We start from the raw sequence: 16,452 nt of genomic DNA, 5'->3' as shown, positions 1-16,452 counted from the left end.
ATGACTTCAGTAACTAACAGCGACGAATGGCTTCAGTAAAGAACAGTGACAAATGACTTCAGTAACTAACAGCGACGAATGGCTTCAGTAAAGTACAGTGACAAATGACTTCAGTAACTAACAGCGACGAATGGCTTCAGTAAAGAACAGTGACAAATGACTTCAGTAACTAACAGCGACGAATGGCTTCAGTAAAGAACAGTGACAAATGACTTCAGTAACTAACAGCGACGAATGGCTTCAGTAAAGTACAGTGACAAATGACTTCAGTAACTAACAGCGACGAATGGCTTCAGTAAAGAACAGTGACAAATGACTTCAGTAACTAACAGCGACGAATGGCTTCAGTAAAGAACAGTGACAAATGACTTCAGTAACTAACAGCGACGAATGGCTTCAGTAAAGAACAGTGACAAATGACTTCAGTAACTAACAGCGACGAATGGCTTCAGTAAAGTACAGTGACAAATGACTTCAGTACCTAACAGTGACGAATGGCTTCAGTAAAGAACAGTGACAAATGATGTGATCTGTGATGGCTGCTACCCGCAGAGCTGAACCTAATTCTCAATCAATGAATGGTGTGACTGCATGTACTGTCCAGCTGAGTTTAAAACCCCGGCCATGAGTCCCAGTCTTTGTCAGTCTCTTTTTACCTGTAAATACAGGATAGCTATGAATGTTGAATTGTGATATATTTGTTGACGCAGCTTTTTGTCTCTGATTGACACAACACTGACAGCAAAAGGGCAGCACATACGGTGGAACCCCCCCACCCCCCACCCCTTAAAAAAAAAAAATGTAAGACTAAAGACCTTTCTATCTCAGATGTTCTCTTCATACAGCTTCTGTACATTTACCTCCATTTTAAGACCCAATTTTCTTAGATTTTTGCGTGCATTTTTAAATGTACATTTAATTTTTCAAATATTATTATAGCAGTCACCGACTCTGTACTGTGTTTTTATCTGGTGAATGCAACCACAGCTTTTTGTGTGTGAGGAGGGGGGGGGGGTGTCAGGATGGGAATTTGAAGAACAGAAATCATACTGACTGTTGTTAAAGAATGAATTGAAAAGATGTTATCCAAGGTACAGGGGTAGATTTAAAGTATGGACATGGCGTCAACACACACACACACAACATGTGGAAAGGATTCGTTCAGGTATGGACATCGGTATAACGTTTGCAAAAGTGACACAGACAGACACACACACAGAAAGAATGACAAATATAATTATATTGAATACATGTCATGACTCCCTTTAGGGAAATGAAACCCAGAAAGAAAGAGTAGTTCAGTACATGTACCATATAAATAAACATGTACTGATGTACTCTGCAGGCTGAGTAGCCCTTTGGATAGAGCTACATGTACAACTTCAGGAACAAAACCAGTCAAAACTATTTTTAAAGAGAAATGTTTTGCTTGAAAGAAGAAGTCAGACACTGTCATGTTCAGCGTCTCCAGCACATTTGTGTGCAATGATTTGTGACATGGTTGAAAGTGACGTGGTTCATTTCGACATGGTTCTTTTTGACACGGTTCAAGGTGACAGTCATATGGTTGCCATGCAGTCAGTATTACACAGGTATGTATGTATACCTGTACGTACAAGGAAAGTTAGTATTTTCTTATTCAGGTGAACTCCATTTTCAGGTGTTGTTGATGTGATAATTCTGCTGCACCATACTTCGATCACTGCTGAATCTTCGTGATTTTCTCACGCAAAATATGTTTTACACTTGTTGTCTCTTCTTACTGTTTAGTTATACATGTGGTTTTTTGGAAGAGGGTGCTCTCTTCAAACTCACGACAAGCATCATTTTCCCTTTTTTTGAGTAGTGGTTAAAAAATAAACATAATAAGGTTTCAAGCTGCAGATGAATTTCTGATGACCAATGTATTGAATGTATATAAGCTTATGAGCTTTTTGAAAAAAATAAATCAAATGAATTAAAGTTTGACAGTGGTACCTGTTATGACAAATGGCCTTGAGACCGCGGCCAAAAGTGTCCCTTCATTGAATCTGGCCTGACATGTTTATTTGTAATAATCCGTACAAAGACAGTTAAAGGTGCCCTTTGCTGGAGGGGTGTCCTCCACATTGCAGGGGCGAACATCGCAGGTACCGCTGTGTCTCTTGTTTCAAGACAGAAGAAGGTGCCCTTTGCTGGAGGGGTGTCTTCACGTTGCAGGGGCGAACATCACAGGTACCGCTGTGTCTCTTGTTTCAAGAGAGAAGAAGGTGCCCTTTGCTGGAGGGGTGTCTTCACGTTGCAGGGGCGGACATCACAGGTACCGCTGTGTCTCTAGTTTCAAGACAGAAGTTAAAAGGATCAAACTTTTACGTAAAAAATGTCTAACCTGTAAGGAGGTTATGTATGGCTGTGAAAATTCCACAGTCACACATGTACAACTGAGCCCCAGCCCACACAGTTTATACATCAGTTGCTGACTATGAATGTAGATGTAAATGCTTGTATAACTGTGTTTTAATTTTAAATGTGTCAAGCGCAAAGAGCATAATTGTAAAGTTATGATGTTGCGCTATATAAATGCTCATTTATTATTATTATTATTAAGTCCTAGAACCGCTAAAACAAATCTGCTGCTGTTTTCTCTCTTTGTTTTGTTACTCACCGCCTGCTGCTCATGTTTGTTTGCAAGACTGAATCTCTAACACTGCAAGACCTTGTGCATTTGACAGTGTGTTCATTTACTGTCACATGTGTACGCTTCACAAACATCTAAGCAAACAGCTCAATGTTTATTTGACGTCACATTTTTTGCATTTGCATTTTTGTGTCAGCAACCTGTGTGCGTCGTGTCACTGTTTCATGGTTCTTGTGACACAAGTATTACTGTTTGATGGAGAGGATCTGGCACTGAAAGGCAGTATATATTTGGTGGCTGTTGTTGTTTCTTTAATTTGTTATAATTTTTTTTTTTTGTGCACTGAGGTTTGAGATTTAAAAAAGATTTGACTGTTAAAGGTACATTCCTTCCCATAAACACAGTTTGTCTTACTATGTGAGACTTGCCCGGGCTGTTACATGTACATCAACAACTCCTGACTCTGCGCAGAAAATAGCCAGGTTGTTGATCTTCTTCTGCGTTCGTGGGCTGAAACTCCCACATACACTCATGTTTTTTGCACGAGTGGAAGTTTACGTGTATGACCGTTTTTTACCCCGCCATTTTGGCAGCCATACGCCGTTTTCGGAGGAAGCATGCTGGGTATTTTCGTGTTTCTATAACCCACCGAACTCTGACATGGATTACAGGATCTTTTTCATGCGCACTTGGTCTTGTGCTTGCGTGTACACACGGGGGTGTTCGGACACCGAGGAGAGTCTGCACACAAAGTTGACTCTGAGAAATAAATCTCTCGCCGAACGTGGGGACGAACTCACGCTGACAGCGGCCAACTGGATACAAATCCAGTGCGCTACCGACTGAGCTACATCCCCGCCCGCCAGGTTGTTGATTATTGCTATAAGTCCAAGTGGAGGGGTGATCTCATCCCGTGTAAAGCCTGGTCACATCTGACACGGTGAACTGAATCATCCCCCGCGGGTTAGAGGGAAGAATTTACCCGATGCTCCCCAGCATGTCGTAAGAGGCGACTAACGGTCATATATTGTACTACGTTGCAAGCCCCTGGAGCAATTTTTTTATTAGTGCTTTTGTGAACAAGAAACAATTAACAAGTGGCTCTATCCCATCCCCCCCTGAATCTCTAACACTGGAAGGACGTCCAGTACTTCCTCATTATGAACAAGAGCATGTGAATTGCAGAACAAAAACTAATGTGAATAACGTAATGGGAGAGTGACAGAAAGTAGCGTTAAGAGACGCTCCTTTCTACAATCAGAATCAGAAAACAAGAATGGTTAGTTATTGTAATTTTTAATTTTTAACACAACAAAAATTCACATGTACTTGATACTTTGATACTTTGAAAGTATCTCTGGCACATGTGTTGCAAGAAAAGGAATGTACCCATGGGCCATCACTGCAGATGTGGTACAAATGATTTCCTGAAAGAAAGGTGGAATCGGGTTATTTACTGTATGTAGGATTATACGTCATCACAGCTACCAAGTACAGCGTACAGAAGTTTGTAATGCAGTGTGTATATGTGATAAGTGTGTAACGACAGTTCTTCGCTTTGACTGTTGAATTTATTCTTTCTGTGCTTATTTCACTCTAACCCCCATTCCCACCCCATCCGCACATTTGCACACACACATATATATATGCCAGTTGAGTGGAGCATATCCAATAACATCTCACACTTCTTTGTTTTCTTTTTGATTACATACACGCATGCACGCACACACACACACACACACACACACACACACACACACACACACACACACACACACACACACACAAATGCCAGTTCAGTGGAGCATTAGCTATCCCATGTTTTTTTCAGACTTGCTCATTTGCATGACTGTTGAATGATCTATGTGATTGTGGCCGTGTGTGATTGTGGCAGTGTTGTATGACTGTTCAATGATCAATGTGATTGTGGCCGTGTGTGATTGTGGCAGTGTTGCATGAATACATTCCATCCATTCTGTGATTGGCTACTGTTGTGATTGCATTTATAGCGTGCTCTTTATCCGTCCATGACACCAATCATTTTTAAAGCACTTGTGATTGCAAATGGTTTTTAACAGTTTTTTCTTCTATTTTTTTCCCCCACGGTTCCCTTTTCTCGTTCTTTTCTTGCTTTTCACGTATTTCTTTCAAAATGATCAGTTTGCCTGTAGCCGCAACCTACATGCCTGGCTGTTTGAGGTCAAATTTGACTGGATGCTATGTAACTGAGATGTCCATGTTCTGGAATGTACTGCTTATACTTGACCAGCGACACACTTTCATGCAACAGTTGTCTGTTCTGCATTGTCTGTTCTGCATTGTCTGTTCTGCATTGTCTGTTCTGCATTGTCTATTCTGCATTGTCTATTGCATGGACCTTCAAGTTGATCCAGCTTGTTCCGAAACTTACTGTCAATCCACCTTTTTGTCATTTGAAAGGTGACATTATTCTTTAGTGTAACTATCATGAACATTTAAAAGATGCAACCTTGTCGTTTGGGATTGTTTTGTTTTGTTTTTGTGTTTATGTTTGTGTTCCTTGAAAGCAGCATGAGCACACTACTGACTGTGATAGAACCACACTTTGTATCACGCTGCTGATTGTTTCTTGTGGACTTTTTGCTTTCAAACTGATTGGGAAGAAATTAATAAACTCTCACTGAAACTTTGCCTCTGTGATCGTGTGTGGGTGAGAGAGAGAGAGAGAGAGAGAGAGAGTGTGTGTGTGTGTGTGGGGTGTGGGTGTGTGAGAGAGAGAGAGAGTGTGTGTGTGTGTGTTGGTAAGGTGAAAGTGAAACGGATGTTTGTCAGTGCTCGACTGTCATCGCTTCGCCGCTGGTGTGTCTGGTTTCCGTGCTCGACTGAATGGTTAAATCACGCCTTAGCGGTCTTGTTCTTTCTTTACACCCCCGGTATAGGGGTGTGTATAGGATTCGCTCGATGTGTTTGTTTGTTTGTTTGTGTTCGCATATAGATCTCAAGAATGAACGGACCGATCGTCACCAAACTTGGTGAACAGGTTCTATACATTCCTGAGACGGTCCTTACAAAAATTGGGACCAGTCAAACACACGGTTAGGGAGTTATTGGTGGATTAAAATTATACAAGGACTTATAGAGGGACATCTTAATGGTCAAAGGGAAATAACCATTCTCACTCAGTCACTGCCACCAACTGAGAAGGTTATTTCCCTTTGACGGGGGTGTTTTTCCTACCTCGGAGGAATTTCTTGTTTGTTCTTGTTTTCTTTCTTTCTTTCTCTCTTTCAATCTTTCTTTCTGTCTGTCTGTCTGTCTGTCAGTTTGTCTTTATTCCTTTCTTTCTGTCTGTCTGTCTATCTGTCTTCCTTTCTTTCCTTCTGTCTGTGTGCACTTGTCTATGTATTCGGCGTGTTACGTGTCACTGACGATAAGCGTACGCCCTACGTCACGTGTAGTTAGAAAAGTGGTGATAGGCCTACGTATCAGCTTTGATGAAATGACGCGCATCCTGTTTCACTATCAAACGGTTCTATGGATCTTAAGACTTTCAGCTCGGTAAAGGGTAGAGAGAAAAAACATATACAAATAATTGATAGAATAAGAAGAAGAAAGAGCAGGCTCACAACAAATCCAGTCAGTCATCGGCGAATTTCATGTTCAACATTTCTAGTGCGCGTAGAACTGACTTGTCAGTTTGAATGCTGGGCACGCTATAACACATATATGTGAAACAGCCAGAGCGGAAGAGGCAGTCAGAACAAAACTGTCACAGTGTACGTGATAATGACATCATCCCACACCATGGCACGGTCGCTGCCAGTTCCCTTGGTGGTCCTGCTGATGACGTCGCTAGCTCCCACCACCGGGTCATCTTCCCCGAGTCCACCCCACTCCACACAGGAAACTCCCACCGATGACCATTCAGTAAGCCAATTCCACGAGACACACGCACACACTGCCAACGACATCACACCTACGGCTATTAAGCGGACATCAGCAGAAGTTACCGACGAGAAGTTTACTGCAGCAATCGGCGGGAGATCAATAGACGTTGCTGACAGAAAACTTCTGAGAAATACAATGGCTAAAGTTCCCAGTGATAACGATGCCGAAGAGACTGGAGAACGGTACAATGCCGCGCTCAGCAAGCGAAGAGGACAAGAAAGTTCTCGTAACAAACTGAGCCACGATGACTCCGACAGTCTACCCGGTTCTTGTCACATGCACACGAACGCCGTGATCTGGCCAAGACAGACCAACACACAGTCGCACAGACACACACGGAGCATTGCCAGGCAGACGACAGTCAACAGACACACACGGAGCATTGCCAGGCAGACGACAGTCAACAGCACACAGTCGCACAGACACACACGGAGCATTGCCAGGCAGACGACAGTCAACAGCACACACGGAGCATTGCCAGGCAGACGACAGTCAACAGACACACACGGAGCATTGCCAGGCAGACGACAGTCAACAGACACACACGGAGCATTGCCAGGCAGACGACAGTCAACAGCACACAGGCAAAGACATGCACCGAAAAGAAAGGTGAAGGTCACAGAATTTTCATTTAAACCGATAGTTCCTCAAGAATGTGACATTGTCTTATTGTCCCTGCTAACTTAAAGCCTTCGTTTGGACATTGGGCTATTAATTTAACATTTCAACATCGTTTTCTCGTAATGCATAATACAAATACAAATCAACCAAGTTTACTAACATATTACAAGGTTGAATAGGCAGTGCGTTTATATGGACACAGTTAGAAACATATTCCTGTGAGAACAGCGAACGACAAGAAGAAGATATTCCTGTGAGTGTATACCCTCCTCCCCCTCCTTCATTCAATGCAAATTCTAGAGTACTTCCGGTGTCGAGAATTTAAATAAAAGCGAACAAGGGTATGTCATTATAATCCGATTCACAACTTTCTCAGCTCGGACATTTAACGTAACCCATGTTGTACAGCAGGTTCCTTTGTTTGGCATTGCAGTTAGGCTTGGGGACATTTTGACAGGAAGATTCACGTTTGGAGACCGGACATGGTCAAAGGTAAACAAACACAAACAGACACACACACACACACATACACATCACACACATACACACCACACACACTTACACAAACACAAACAGACACACATCACACATACACATCACACACACACATACACACTGACACACACATACACACCACACACACACACACACACACACACACACACCTGTTAACCCGTGATTTGTAAAAATGTAAAAACATTTTACAAATTACGTCGAACCTAAAACCGTAAAAAATGTAAAAATATCGCATTCCACAAAGTAATACATGCCTTTTATTATTATTAATATTTGTTGTTTAAAACCTCTATGCTGGGTGGTGGGGGGTGGTTTGGGCCCGATAGATAAAATATTTCGATTGTTAGTATTACAAAGAAAAGAAACCCGAATTTCCCAGCGATGGGACAATAAAGTCATGAAAAAAGAAAATGAAAAAAATCTAATAGATCCCTTGACTTTGGGGTAGCGCGACTCTGTTGCTGCTAGCTTTCCACTGGGAGGAAGCGACCCGAATTTCCCAGCGATGGGACAATAAAGTAATGAAAAGAAAAATGAAAAACAAATCTTATAGATTCCTTGACTTTCGAGATGACATTTGACATGTTTACAAATCACGGGTTAACAACACCTCTGCAAGGTTAATATCAAGTTTTATACGTGATAAATAAACCATCTCTTCACACGTGTGTATATCATGCCAATGAGGTCGAGTCAAACTACGGTATGGGAGGGATGATCGATGATGACGACGACGTCGATAAACACATATAATTATCATCTTCCCCCTGTCAGGTAGCCAACGACTTCATGGGGTTGTCCATGTACCTGGCAGCTCAGGTGATCGCGCTGTGCCTCCCTGTCTACCTGCTGTGTGTCGTCTGCTGTGGTCAGGTGACGGGGAGGAAGGGCAGCAGACGACACAAGCCTCCCTACGATCAGCGCGACAAGGCCTTCACCAGGCGGAGACTGGTCTTCACCGTGCTCACCATCCTGCTCTCGCTGCTACTCATGTCAGTGTATAGTGGTTGTAAGGTCCAACCTGTCAGTAACAACCAGCCAAGGAACCAAAAGTGGTCGTAACAGACAGGCGGTCGTTATGAAAGATGAATTGTATATAAGCTACTCACAAAAAGTTAAGGATCACTTGCACACAAATTCATAACTTTCTAAATAAGAAAGCCAATGCGTTGGTATTTGGCAAACGTTTAATTCAATGCTTTAGTGATAACGATACATTTCCTTCAATTTCGAGCAATCGTTTGGTTTGTACATTTTATCAAAGTGTGTACGTATCGAAATTTAATTTCACAAAGTCGTTGAAATCACAAGACATGGCATTCAGATGCTCCCAAAAGTTCAGTAATGCGTGTAACCGCCCAGGCTGTTCTGGCACTCGACGCAGCGAGTCTTCATAGAGTTGACCAGGCTGGTGAAGATCCTCTGTGGAAGCGCCTGCCACTCAGCCTGCAGCATCTGGTAGAGGTGCTGGACATCCCTGGGAGGGGGGTGGTTGCTCTTCACTTTGCGATCCAACTCATCCCAGAGGTTCTCAATCGGGTTGAGATCGGGACTGCATGCTGGCCACTCCATTCTGTTGACTCCAGACTGCTGCAGGAAGTCGTTGACCACCCTTGCCCTGTGGGGGCGAGCGTTGTCATCCTGGTAGACAGCCTGCGGTCCCATCTGCTGCAGTGTAGGCACAGCCAGCGGTCGAAGGATCTCATCCCGGTATCGGAGGCCAGTCAGGTTACCCTGTACATGAAACAAGGGTGTTCTGTGGTGAAGGCTGAAGGCCCCCCAGACCATTACAGAACCTCAGTCGGTCGTCGTTGTGGTTCAGGGTGAAGCGTGATTCATCACTGAACAGGACCTGGGACCATTGCTGACCTGTCCACCTCACGTGACGTCTGCAGAAGGCGCGACGTGCTGCCCTATGGCCTGGAGTTAAGCGTGGCCGTACAGCTGGGCGACGAGAACGGAGGTTAAACCCATGAAGGCGATTCCGTATGGTCTGCTGGCTGATGTTGGTGTTAGTAGCCACCCTCCGCTGCCTTCGAATAATGCTGGAAGAGGCTGATCTTGTTTGCAAGGCTAGTCGTTCAATGAGACGATCTGCACGTGGAGTTGTCTTCTTTGGTCGCCCAGGTCTGCGTCTTTCCTGGACCCTCCCAGTGGCTGTGAAACGTTGAATCAGTCTGACAATGACCGAGATGGACACGTGAAGTCGCCTGGCCACTTCTCGCTTGGGGACACCATCTTGGAACCATGCAACAGCTCGTGCCCTCTCAAACTCGTTCAATTTTCGTCGTGGAGGCATTGTCAGATAATGCCTAATACTGGTGGTCTGTCTTCTCAAAAAGCCAAGCAAGTGACAGCATCTCACACATAAACAGCAGTGCTTGCACGTGCATAATGTTTTTTTCCATGTGGCTTGTGCAATGTGTTCGGGCCGAACGGTCCAAAACAAGGTCCTTTTTTGCAAGTTTCCGCTTTTTCTTTTGCTACCAAGCTCAGTAGTAGATAATCCCGTGCAATTTTACCACTAACACAACATCGCCCACTTACAGCTGAACAAGAATTCATAACAATTTGGTTTGACTGAGAAATAAATAACAGTAGCGAACTGATTTTATTGAGCACCTGTTTTCTCATAGTGATCATTAACTTTTTGTGAGTAGTGTGGAAGAAAAACTCGTCTAGGGTCCTTGGGGCCAGTTGGTCGCTTTCGAGAGGTGGTCGCAAGGGCAGGTTCAAATGTCCACCAAAAACACACAAACATTCACCCCTGCCCTGGTTACCACCTCTTGCAAACGACCTTCCCACCTCTTGGTAACGACCTTCCCACCTCTTGGTAACGACCTTCCCACTTCTTGGTAACGACCCCCACCTCTTGGTAACGACCTTCCCAGTACGAACTACGCAAAACCCCGAGTTTTTTCTACTATATAATTCACCTTTCCATAACGATCACCTGTCTATAATGATGACTGTTGGACGGCCCCTTGCGTGGCCGTTATAGACGGGTTTGACTGTGATAATGGTATAACTCTAACCCTAATGTAAGAGTTTTTTTTATTTAAACATATAAAAAAGCAAAAACAATACTACGCACAGAAAAACCCACACCAAAATGCTCCTGTCGCTTCCTGTCATGCAAGAAGAATTCACTGCGTGGTGGCCTTGAGCATTATGGGTAATTATATCCCTTTTGAGAGCTGGGACCCAGGAAAGTTTATGCGGGATAAACAGAAAGGGAGTTTGAATCACCTGCAAATTACTTGTAGCTGTGTTTTGTTAAATGAGAGGTGTTCATCGAAAGAGCGTGATTCCCATTGCTTGTCAGTCATTAGTACTGTGCTAACATGGTAGGGTTTTGAGACAGAGGCTATGTTACAGACAGACAGAGGCTATGTTACAGACAGACAGAGGCTATGTTACAGACAGAGGCTATGTTACAGACAGACAGAGGCTATGTTACAGACAGACAGAGGCTATGTTACAGACAGACAGAGGCTATGTTACAGACAGACAGAGGCTATGTTACAGACAGACAGAGGCTATGTTACAGACAGACAGAGACAGACGGAAAGGACTGTTACTGACTGTTAGAGAGACAGACAGACTGAGAGAGACGGAGTGTGAGTGAGACAAACACAGAAATCAGAAAACGTTTCCTCAAAAGGCTTCTTAGGTGTCATATCTTCAACGTGACATGATTGTTGACCAGAATGGCGGGCGTCACTGTGTTCGTTGTCAGCCACAACAAGGAGAGCCGTGACGTTACGCTCAACAACGTCATGGCGCACGTGACGCGCGCCTTCTCCACCTTCGTGCGCAGAACCACGGATGTAAGTTATAAATGATATCACACCACAGTAGCATGTAGGTTATGATATCACACCACAGTAGCATGTAAGTTATGATATCACACTCCTGTAGCATGTAAGTTATGATATCACACTCCAGTAGCATGTAAGTTATGATATCACACTCCAGTAGTATGTAAGTTATGATATCACACTCCAGTAGCATGTAAGTTATGATATCACACTCCAGTAGCATGTAAGTAATAAACGATATCACACTCCGATATTATACATTCACTTCAGTGCTGGTCGAGTAGCGTACAAGTGATGCACAGACAGTTATGGAGCACAGCATGCACTTTACTAAGAGACATGACACTACAGCAATAATTAAAGGCCCAGCTAATCCTTCCCTAAACAGTTCGTGTCCCCATCTCAGATCTAATCCCGTGTAAATGAAAAGCCTGACCAGATTTGAGATAGTGAGCCAAGTTGTCTCCACGGGAACGACTGTAATGTCCAAGCGTCGAATATTAGATACGTCAAATCGACAAAGAAAATATTCATCCTCTAAATGCATTTACTTCGTATTCTCTTCTTTCGTTCGTATGTCTACGTACGGTTGGATGGTTGGTTGGTTGGTTGGATTGATAGTTGGTCGATTGGTATGTTGGCTGATGGTTGCCTGATTTAATTTGAGGTTTCCAGAAAGGATTGTGTGTTATTTTGACATGTTTGTGACAGGTTCTGAGATATTCGATGGCCACCAATTTTGCTGATTTCCAAGAAAGCATGAAGAAAAGCATTGGGAGTGAGTAATGATAATACCAGTCTGTGCAAACAAACAAGGACACGAGCAAACAAACAAACACTTTGAGCTTGCAATGTGCACTTTGCTTGGTGTTGCTGCATTCAGTAATGTCAGCAAATACTAATGGTGTCAATTAGGGGAAGGAGTTGTTCCAAGACTGAAATCTCGTTGTTGTTGTTGTTGTTGTTGTTGTTGTTGTTGTTGTTGTTGTTGTTGTTGTTGTTGTTGATATTGTTGTTGTTGTTGTTTGTTGTTGATATTGTTGTTGTTGTAGTTGTTGTTGTCTCCAGATTTCTCTGAGCGCCTGGTGGCTGCCATCAACAACAACATCCGACAGAAGCTGACTGCGACCAGTCCCGCCGTCATTGAAGCTGGTGAGTACACTTCTCTTTATTGTTAATAATAATAATAAGCTCTGCAAAAAAAATAATTACGTAGTGCACCCATTTTTTTTTACCCAAACTAAATCATTTATTCCCGTGTCAATAAAGTCCAACTTGCTATGCCATTAAAGGCTCTCCACTGTCTGACTGCTAGACGCTTGTGTGTACCTGTGTGTGTACCTGTGTGTGTACCTGTGTGTGTACCTCTGTGTGTACCTGTGTGTGACTATGTATGTGTCGGTGCTGCTTTTCATATAATTTGAGGAGCACCGAATCAAAGAACACTTTCTAAACACCGCTTAGTTTTATACCTGTCTAAACACCGCTTAGTTTTATACCTGTCGCATGCAGAACCGTGTGGAAGTCACAGCCCCATTCCCTGTCTGTCGCAGTGGAGAACGGGACCTTGCCGGCAGTGCAGGCGGTACGAACCTCCATCACGGTCACACAGGACAAGTACGAGCAAGCGCTCCACTATCTCGTCATGTACGCCGACACTCGCTTCGAGGACAAAGTCTTGGCGTCGGATGTGTACCGCAGCTTTAACAACATCTTCGTTAGTACAAACATGGATGACATGATCTTAACCGTGCGAGATTTTCAATTTTCCATGGGAAAAATTGCTTCCAAAACTTTGTTTTCAAATATTATCTGTGGTTGCTATACAAAGCGCAAAGTCCAAAAGCATGGTGTATAGTAATTACACAAATGTTAAAGGGGGAACACAACTCTGCCCTTGTCTTTTGCAGAACAAGTGGAGGGAGTTCCGGAAGACCATCAAGTGGAAACTCCGTGCTTTTCTGCGACACCTACAGGACAAGATTTTTGGCGAGGTGAATTTTGTATAATTTTGAAACTTTTACAGAATGCATCATAGTGCAATATTGTGCTGAAGTTATTTTTCTTGTGGGTCTCTCTCTCTCTCTCTCTCTCTCTCTCTCTCTCTCTCTCTCTCTCTCTCTCTCTATCTCTCTCTGTCTCTGTCTCTCTCTCTCTCTCTCTCTCTCTCTCTCTCTCTCTCTTTGTGCGTGTGTGCGTACGTATGTAACATGTATATGTCTGTCTGTCAGTGTCTCTGTAAATGTCTCTGTGTGTCTGTACCTGCCTGAATGTATGGCTGCCTGTCTGTGCGACTTTGCGTCTATGAATGTGTTGATTATGTGTGTGATATTAGCTGTCAGTCATTGCTGGTTGTTGTGTTGACACTGAGTGTGGCGTTGCAGATGAAGAAAAGCACACTGGAGGCCACGGGGATCAACGACTTACTCAGGCAATTCGGTGAGTCGTTCAGCGGGTCATTGCTTCCCGCAAGTAGACGGAGAAAGTCATTTGGATTACACTCAACCCCGTGTGGCATGTTCTCTCTGAGCTCGGTGTCTGTTGTTGACTTTAAGTTAGTTGGCGTGTCTTGGAGTGTATTTCGTGCAGGGGTGCTGGGCGTGTCTTGGAGTGTGTGTTGTGCAGGAGTGCTGGGCGTGTCTTGGAGTATGTGTCGTACAAGAGTGCTGGGCGTGTCTTGGAGTGTGTTTCGTGCAGTGCTGGGCGTGTCTTGGGGTGTGTTTCGCGCAGGAGTGCTAGGCGTGTCTTGGGGTGTGTTTCGTGCAGGAGTTCTGGGCATGTCTTAATTGGAGTGTGTTTCGTGCAGGAGTGCTGGGCGTGTCTTGGAGTGTGTTTCGTGCAGGAGTGCTGGGCGTGTCTTGGAGTGTGTTTCGTGCAGGAGTTCTGGGCGTGTCTTGGAGTGTGTTTCGTGCAGGAGTGCTGGGCGTGTCTTGGGGTGTGTTTCGTGCAGGAGTGCTGCGCATGTCTTGGAGTGTGTTTCGTGCAGGAGTGCTGGGCGTGTCTTGGGGTATGTTTCGTGCAGGAGTGCTGGGCGTGTCTTGGGGTGTGTTTCGTGCAGGAGTGCTGGGCGTGTCTTGGGGGGTGTTTCGTGCAGGAGTGCTGGGCGTGTCTTGGAGTGTGTTTCGTGCAGGAGTGCTGGGCGTGTCTTGGAGTGTGTTTCGTGCAGTGCTGGGCGTGTCTTGGGGTGTGTTTCGCGCAGGAGTGCTAGGCGTGTCTTGGGGTGTGTTTCGTGCAGGAGTGCTGGGCGTGTCTTGGGGTGTGTTTCGTGCAGGAGTGCTGGGCATGTCTTAATTGGAGTGTGTTTCGTGCACGAGTGCTGCGCGTGTCTTGGAGTGTGTTTCGTGCAGGAGTGCTGGGCGTGTCTTGGGGTGTGTTTCGTGCAGGAGTGCTGGGCGTGTCTTGGAGTGTGTTTCGTACAGGAGTGCTGGGCGTGTCTTGGAGTGTGTTTCGTGCAGGAGTGCTGGGCGTGTCTTGGAGTGTGTTTCGTACAGGAGTGCTGGGCGTGTCTTGGGGTGTGTGCCGTGCAGGAGTGCTGGGCGTGTCTTGGAGTGTGTTTCGTGCAGGAGTGCTGGGCGTGTCTTGGGGTGTGTTTCGTACAGGAGTGCTGGGCGTGTCTTGGGGTGTGTTTCGTGCAGGAGTGCTGGGCGTGTCTTGGAGTGTGTTTCGTGCAGGAGTGCTGGGCGTGTCTTGGGGTGTGTTTCGTGCAGGAGTGCTGGGCGTGTCTTGGAGTGTGTTTCGTGCAGGAGTGCTGGGCGTGTCTTGGGGTGTGTTTCGTGCAGGAGTACTGGGCGTGTCTGAACAAAAAGAAAGACTGAAAAAAGGGAAAGCCAAAATAAAGACAAAAACAGATAAACTGCTTACGTTCATAAATTCAGAATAAAAAAAGAAGAATTGCAGGTTATTGGAACGTTTAATTATTGACAAAACAAAACGTTACAAATACATTAAATATAACGTGTTTTTTGGTCAAAACTACAGTTCCAATAACCTACAATTCTTCTTTTTTGATGCCAAATAAAGGTGTTTTTGTTGATGGTTGCAGGCGAACAGCACGAGGTCAACACCTAGCCAGTGGAGGGGGGAATAAACAGTCTTTGTTGATGGTTGCAGGCGAACAGCACGAGGTCACAGCCAGTGGAGGGGGGAATAAACAGTCTGTGTTGATGGTTGCAGGCGAACAGCACGAGGTCAACACCCAGCCAGTGGAGGGGGGAATAAACAGTCTTTGTTGATGGTTGCAGGGGAACAGCACGAGGTCAACACCCAGCCAGTGGAGGGGGGAATAAACAGTCTGTGTTGATGGTTGCAGGCGAACAGCACGAGGTCACAGCCAGTGGAGGGGGGAATAAACAGTCTGTGTTGATGGTTGCAGGCGAACAGCACGAGGTCAACACCCAGCCAGTGGAGGGGGGAATAAACAGTCTTTGTTGATGGTTGCAGGGGAACAGCACGAGGTCAACACCCAGCCAGTGGAGGGGGGAATAAACAGTCTTTGTTGATGGTTGCAGGGGAACAGCACGAGGTCAACACCCAGCCAGTGGAGGGGGGAATAAACAGTCTTTGTTGATGGTTGCAGGGGAACAGCACGAGGTCAACACCCAGCCAGTGGAGGGGGGAATAAACAGTCTTTGTTGATGGTTGCAGGCGAACAGCACGAGGTCAACAACCAGCCAGTGGAGGGGGGAATAAACAGTCTTTGTTGATGGTTGCAGGGGAACAGCACGAGGTCAACAACCAGCCAGTGGAGGGGGGAATAAACAGTCTTTGTTGATGGTTGCAGGGGAACAGCACGAGGTCAACAACCAGCCAGTGGAGGGGGGAATAAACAGTCTTTGTTGATGGTTGCAGGGGAACAGCACGAGGTCAACAACCAGCCAGTGGAGGGGGGAATAAACAGTCTTTGTTGATGGTTGCAGGGGAACAGCACGAGGTCAACAACCAGCCAGTGGA

At 45.0% G+C, this 16,452-nt stretch overlaps 1 protein-coding gene and 1 long non-coding RNA gene across 2 annotated transcripts in view; both read left to right on the top strand.

Annotated features, from left to right (window-relative positions):
• The first annotated feature begins 348 nt into the window (after nucleotides 1-348).
• Nucleotides 349-5,285, top strand: LOC138982663 (uncharacterized). The gene is made up of 2 exons (XR_011460923.1): nucleotides 349-2,078; nucleotides 2,250-5,285. It is a non-coding gene; the product is annotated as an uncharacterized lncRNA (long non-coding RNA).
• Nucleotides 5,286-11,391: 6,106 nt separating this feature from the next.
• The window catches only part of LOC138983176 (uncharacterized), a 16,721-nt gene continuing 11,660 nt past the window's right edge, over nucleotides 11,392-16,452 (top strand). Inside the window, exons 1-6 of the mRNA XM_070356587.1 lie at nucleotides 11,392-11,511; nucleotides 12,214-12,280; nucleotides 12,571-12,654; nucleotides 13,056-13,219; nucleotides 13,413-13,496; nucleotides 13,887-13,941. Coding sequence (XP_070212688.1) covers nucleotides 11,392-11,511; nucleotides 12,214-12,280; nucleotides 12,571-12,654; nucleotides 13,056-13,219; nucleotides 13,413-13,496; nucleotides 13,887-13,941 — 574 coding nt within the window. The remainder of the gene's footprint in view (nucleotides 11,512-12,213; nucleotides 12,281-12,570; nucleotides 12,655-13,055; nucleotides 13,220-13,412; nucleotides 13,497-13,886; nucleotides 13,942-16,452) is intronic.

Source organism: Littorina saxatilis, linkage group LG12 (genome assembly GCF_037325665.1).
Source record: "Littorina saxatilis isolate snail1 linkage group LG12, US_GU_Lsax_2.0, whole genome shotgun sequence".
NCBI classification, from domain to species: Eukaryota; Metazoa; Mollusca; class Gastropoda; order Littorinimorpha; family Littorinidae; genus Littorina; species Littorina saxatilis.
This window is presented reverse-complemented; position numbering and strand designations above follow the sequence as displayed.